Source organism: Hydractinia symbiolongicarpus, chromosome 9, assembly GCF_029227915.1.
Source record: "Hydractinia symbiolongicarpus strain clone_291-10 chromosome 9, HSymV2.1, whole genome shotgun sequence".
NCBI lineage: Eukaryota > Metazoa > Cnidaria > Hydrozoa > Anthoathecata > Hydractiniidae > Hydractinia > Hydractinia symbiolongicarpus.
The window spans coordinates 30,971,093-30,977,649 of NC_079883.1; the positions used below are offsets into that span (position 1 = coordinate 30,971,093).

At 33.6% G+C, this 6,557-nt stretch overlaps 1 protein-coding gene across 1 annotated transcript; it reads right to left on the reverse strand.

The window, feature by feature from the left end:
• Positions 1–1,277: 1,277 nt before the first annotated feature.
• Positions 1,278–4,104, reverse strand: LOC130656405 (uncharacterized). Its single transcript, XM_057459251.1, has 7 exons — positions 3,977–4,104; positions 3,566–3,768; positions 3,116–3,482; positions 2,811–2,923; positions 2,540–2,729; positions 2,287–2,430; positions 1,278–2,164 (listed from the first exon to the last, which is right to left on the reverse strand). The coding sequence occupies exons 1-7, from the start codon at positions 4,074–4,076 to the stop codon at positions 1,992–1,994; spliced, it is 1,290 nt and encodes a 429-aa protein (XP_057315234.1). The 5' UTR covers positions 4,077–4,104; the 3' UTR covers positions 1,278–1,991.
• Between the last annotated feature and the right edge of the window lie 2,453 nt (positions 4,105–6,557).

Here is a 6,557-nt window from a genome sequence, read left to right on the forward strand (position 1 = left end):
CTTCTTTTATTCAGCGTCTCATCAAAAATGAAAACATTTTTAAAAACTACAAGTCTCATGGGCTTTAGTGGTGAAATAAAAATTTAAAAAATCGTTCTGGAAATGAGTTTACACCCTGGGTACTTTCTTTGTACACTTTTGACTATACGGGCCGAGTCCGGGATTTACGGGAAGTCGCAGGTTTTCGTTTGCCGGCGATTAAACTTCTTTTATTCAGCGTCTCATCAAAAATGAAAACATTTTTGAAAACTACAAGTCTCATGCGTTTTAGTGGTGAAAAAATAATTTAAAAAATCGTTCGGGAAATGAGTTTACTCCCTGGGTACTTTCTTTGTATACTTTTGATTATACGGGCCGAGTCCGGGGTTTACGGGAAATGGCGGGTTTTCGTTTGCCGGCGATTAAACTTCTTTTATTCAGCGTCTCATCAAAAATGAAAACATTTTTGAAAACTACAAGTCTCATGCGTTTTAGTGGTAAAAAGATAATTTAAAAAATCGCTCGGGAAATGAGTTTACTCCCTGGGCACTTTCTTTGTATACTTTTGACTATACGGGCCAAGCCCGGGATTTACGGGAAATCGCGGGTTTTCGTTTGCCGGCGTTGAAACTTCTTTTATTCAGCGTCTCATCAAAAATGAGAACAATTTTGAAACCTACAAGTCTTATGCGTTTTAGTGGTGAAAAAATAATTTAAAAAATCGTTCGGGAAATGAGTTTACTCCCTGGGTACTTTCTTTGTATACTTTTGATTATACGGGCCTAGTCCGGGGTTTACGGGAAATGGCGGGTTTTCGTTTGCCGGCGATTAAACTTCTTTTATTCAGCGTCTCATCAAAAATGAAAACATTTTTGAAAACTACAAGTCTCATGCGTTTTAGTGGTGAAAAGATAATTTAAAAAATCGCTCGGGAAATGAGTTTACTCCCTGGGCACTTTCTTTGTATACTTTTGACTATACGGGCCAAGCCCGGGATTTACGGGAAATCGCGGGTTTTCGTTTGCCGGCGTTGAAACTTCTTTTATTCAGCTTCTCATCAAAAATGAGAACAATTTTGAAACCTACAAGTCTTATGCGTTTTAGTGGTGAAAAGATTATTTAAAAAATCGTTCTGGAAATGAGTTTACTCACAGGGTACTTTTTTTGTATACATTCGACTATATCACGGCTGTTTCAGAGCGGAAACTAAGACTGCGCATGCGTCAATAATTACGGCCACGTTGAGGCGCAAGATGGCGGGCGCAAATAAAAACAATCATGATAAATAAGTAACTAACTTTTTGAAATCGCTTTTGCATGATAGAATCTATTTCAGTGGATTTAATTTAGTTTTTTAAAGCATTTCAACACGCTGGAAGCTAAATCTTTCTTTTACCTTTGCGACAAGCATGCTGTTGGAGTAATACTGTGGCAGTTTTGAAGGCATACTTTTTTTTGTTAAAATTAACATGGCAACTTGTTCCAACTAATTTTTGGTTTTGTGGACGTTGCGAAGTTATGTGGCTGGTGTATTATATATTTTTGGAAAGCTGAAAGGCTCATCTACAAGGTAAGAAAAACGAAAAAACTGTATCAGTACTTCTGAAAGAATGCTAGAGCGCTGAATTCTGGCAATAAAAGTTAGTGTAAAACCTGAAAATTTTAACTCCCTCTTTGACATAATCTACTGTATGATTTATTGTAGGCATTAAAACTGTTGTAGTTTACTAAGCTAATATTTCACAGAATAACAACACTAAACAACATTCTATATAAACAATTCTGTAACTCTAAATAAGGTTTCTGCGTCTCATACACTACTAACGTAAGCTCGACAAAAAGTCAAATAAAAATGAACTATGCATGTAGTAAGCTAATTAACTGTTCAATTCTTTTTCTTTCTAGACCAGCTGATCCACCTTTGAAATAATGCAAAGACTAAAGGAGCTTGCAAAGTAATGCTAATATGCAGTTAAAGATATAACTAGCTATCTAAGCTGTAAGTCTAAAAGTTATTCTTCACGTGCAATTTTTCTTTTTTTAATTTTTGGTTTTAATTGGCTCGATTCAGGATTTACATTAACAAAATGTTGCTTTAATGTATTTCGTAACCGCTCGACTGGGTTTTTGATGCAGCTGTACCTGCTCGACATCCTGTTGATTTCATGATGCAAGCTTTCTCCACCTTAAAAATGTTATAATTTGACATTTAAGCTAGCTAGCTACACATTTTCTGAAAAATAACACATTTTGGTAAAAAACACAAATTTTGGTGTTACCAGGTTACAAATTTAAGTGGCTGTTTACCTTGTTCGCCATAAAACCCAAATCCAACATTCCATTTTGCTATGAACTCAGTGACATGATCTTCAAGCATATGCAGTTTTGGTGAAATATTAACTTTTGGCCAGTTAGTTCGCAGATGCATCATGAATTTATTAATTGAAATTTCTAGAATTATGTACTATATGTATATTATTCTTTCTTTTTGTTTTGTTTTTGGCACATGAAATTTTAAAAAAAACTTATTTATTATTAAAAAAAGGAACAAGTTTCTCACCTAAAGCCAGTATTTCCTCACATGACAGATATTTTGCCGAATTGTAAATGTTATGAACTTCTGCAAAGTAAGTAAATAACATGTCGTACTTATCCATTTCTAAATTCACACTGTGAATAAGCTGGTCATCATGCTTTTGTGCTGCAACAATCTCTTTAATGCTGGATGTTAAATTTTGGATGTTTTCTTTCTATAAGAGCAAGATTGTTTTTTTAATTTTCTTTAAATATGTTATTTTTAAATTGCTACATTATTGTTAGTATTAACAAACCTTTAGCAATTTATGTACATGGTTGCCGATAAAACTTTGGCCATGGTAGGCCTGACGTTCAACACCCATTTTTTGCAGCGTTTTATCTATTGAAGAAGCACAAGGACCAACACCTAAAATAAGATGAACAAACTATTAAACATAGCTTTAGATTGGAGAGAATATAAGGCTTGCATCATAAGATCAGAATGAAAATTATAATTTTGGAAAGTTTTTTTTCGGGAATTAAATTTCTTGGAATTTCCAGACAAAAAAACATTTGCGAATATCACAAAAAATTACTTAGGTAATAAAAATGATCATACCCACTAAAATTCTTTTGTTGTTTCCCAAGGTTGAGATTTCTAATTCTAATTCTGTGATTTTCTTCTCAGTTTTTATTATACTTTTCTCGTACGTCAGTATATTTCGTTGTAAGCCACCAGATATTACAAGCCAGTTTAACTGATCTTGCTGGTTTGCTAATTTGGCTTTTTCATCTTCCAGCTTTTGCTGCAAGTCATTTGTTTCTTTAAGGACTTCGATGTAGTCACCATAATCTGAATCCAGTTCATTGTCTTCTGTTGCCAACAGCAGAGCTATTTTTACATCATAGTCTTGGCAAGAAGACTCAAACATTTTAAACATCTTTTGATATACACCCAAGGAAATATGAAGACCAGGAATACAGACCTAAAATTAGGTGTTTATATAGATTTTATTTTGGGATTATTAAATCAACTTGCAGTGGAAAAGCATAAAAATATGATGTATACTTGATCAATAGGTATGTCAAAAAATATGTTGTCAATGACATTATAAAATTCTTTCGCATTTTTAGGGCTCCCACCACTTTCACGGAAATCTGCTAAATTTTCTTCAAGTGTCGCCAGTGACCTTTTCTTAAATTTCTTGCGAGTAAACACTGGGATGTTCATTAGTTTTGAGGTAATGTTGCAAAACAAACAGCTGTGACGCCCTAAACACAAATGTTAAAGTATACATATTTTATTAGAAACTTTTAAAAATAAACCATTTTTAACTATGCATTTCCCATATCTGCGTAGTAAAAACCCATTGTTAAACTACAGGAACTTTATGAAGTTGCAAAAAAAGTTCTGTAAAAATTAATTAATTTTGATTATCAACTAGCAACTTGCCCCAGATCTTAAGTAATTAATATTTACCATTTGCACCAGTTATACCATACATTGCACACAGAAATTCGTAGTCGCCATACATAAATACACGGAATATCGACTCTTTATATTTGACTTGTTGCAGCATTTTTATTTGTGGTCAAAAATTAATTAATTTTGATTATCAACTAGCAACTTGCCCCAGATCTTAAGTAATTAATATTTACCATTTGCACCAGTTATACCATACATTGCACACAGAAATTCGTAGTCGCCATACATAAATACACGGAATATCGACTCTTTATATTTGACTTGTTGCAGCATTTTTATTTGTGGTCAAAAATTAATTAATTTTGATTATCAACTAGCAACTTGCCCCAGATCTTAAGTAATTAATATTTACCATTTGCACCAGTTATACCATACATTGCACACAGAAATTCGTAGTCGCCATACATAAATACACGGAATATCGACTCTTTATATTTGACTTGTTGCAGCATTTTTATTTGTGGTCGAAACCGTTCAAGGCAGACTCTTAAGTTTGTTCTTGTGTCTTTCCCTAATTTAAAAAAAAAATATAAAAAATGTTTTGATTTCTACTTTAGATCACTTAGATCATTTCTACTTTAGATCACAATTAGACATCACATGCATAGAATTTTGGAAATTCCAGTTTTAATTTTTTTTTTTTCATATTTGTAATATATTGCATTAATGTTTGTTACCTTCAAAAATGCTAAACATTATTGTGTTTTCCTTCTTGTTTGGGTTTAGAACATTGCCTATTTGATATGCCATTTTAAAACTATTTCCTCCATGGTCTCCACCAATTTTAACATGGATCTCATTGTCAGGAATGAAACTATGTTTTACAAGTAAATTGTGACATTCTAGCTTTTTGAGTTGATACAGAATGTGGCCAACTACATTATACAGATACCCCCAGGGCCTAGGTATAACGGATACCCTGTTTCCAACTGATAATTTGGTGAGAGGAGCCAGCTCAACTCTCAGTCCTTGGCCTACCCATTCAGCAGCGACACTTCTTGCTTTTTTTTCTGATTCAATTTTTATGTTGAATGTTTTCAACCAACGTGATATTTCACGTAGTTGATTCCATGGCATGTTTAAATTTGATTTCATTGCTGTGATGTGATTGGCTGGAATAATGACTTCTGTACCCAAATTTTTAATGATAGTATTTCTGTCACTTTCTTCCATAGACTTTAGCAGTGCTGTGGTCTGTTTTGTGACAGATTGGGTTTCTTCACCAGACATCAGATGGATTAACTCCTTGGCTGTATTTGCTCTTTTCCGCACATTCCTTTCACATGTTTCATCAGAAGACTTGCGAGGAATTCTAATGGGTGTTATTGTCAATGGCTAAAATATGGAACATATGTTATTAATTTGTTTTATGTAAAATGTAATATTACTATTAAAATTATCATATTGTTACAGACAATTATGTGTACATTATTTTTAATATAACATAGCATAGTTTTGTATTTTTGTATAAAGTAGTTATACACATTTTTTATATAAGATCACTTAACGATGTAGACGCCTTAGCATTTAGGGTGGGCACATCAAAATTTTAGTAAATCTCCTAATATATAGAATGGTTTTTATTGACCCCCAAAACTTCCTATATTCTGTGACCCCTCTAGCCACTTACTTATATTTATTATTATTTTTAATTATTTACTCTGAACATTTTAAAATTTGTCTTGTTCTTATTATGGCTTGTTTTTTGTATAAAAAATGTGTATAAGAAACATTTCACTGGAATTGTAAAAAAATGATAACCTAGGTATGCACATATATAGACATATACAAAAGCAACTTATTTTCAGTTTTGATTTCAGCCTTAAAATTGCTAAGATCAAAATTTTTTGCTTTATCAGCCGTTTGAAAATCAGTTGCTTGTTAAAAAAAGTCAATGTCAAATCACTTTTACTGAGTCCACTCCATACATAAGTAATCTTACTTGTGAACTTCCACTGGGCAATTGGACAGTTTTATTCGGCAAGTTTGACTGCTGCATTTTTATTCCAACCACATGAGCAATGCATTCTTCTACCTTTTTCGGTACAGGCTTGGAAGGGCTCAACTGCATCATCTCTAGTGTTGTAAATGACAATGCTGGAGAGCATGTGTGCGATTGTGCAGACAGCAGTTTAAATGAACAACCACATGTTCCCTTGACAACTCGTGTGTTTAAAATCCTGGAAATGCACAAACCAGGCGAGACATCCCCGGGTGTTGTTGGGATGCTGCAGGTGGGACATCTATTTGAATTTTCCAACCAATTTGTTAAACACAAGGCACAAAACACGTGGTTACATTGGTTTATCATTAATGGCCTTTTTAAAATATTGCTACACAAAGCACAAATCAGATGTTCCCAGTTGCCTTCACTGATATTTATGTCTGAGAGAACGTTTCCACTATAGTCAAAAAGTTCAGAGGTTTTTCTGTAAATTTTATTAAGTTCTAGGGGTGTCCAAGTTTTTTCTGCGGAATCCACAGCTTTGTGTGTTGGGTTACCACCGCCCCTTCTTTTCATAGGTTTGCCACCTCTCTTTTTTTGTGCACTTAATATGCATGTTTTGCACTCGGT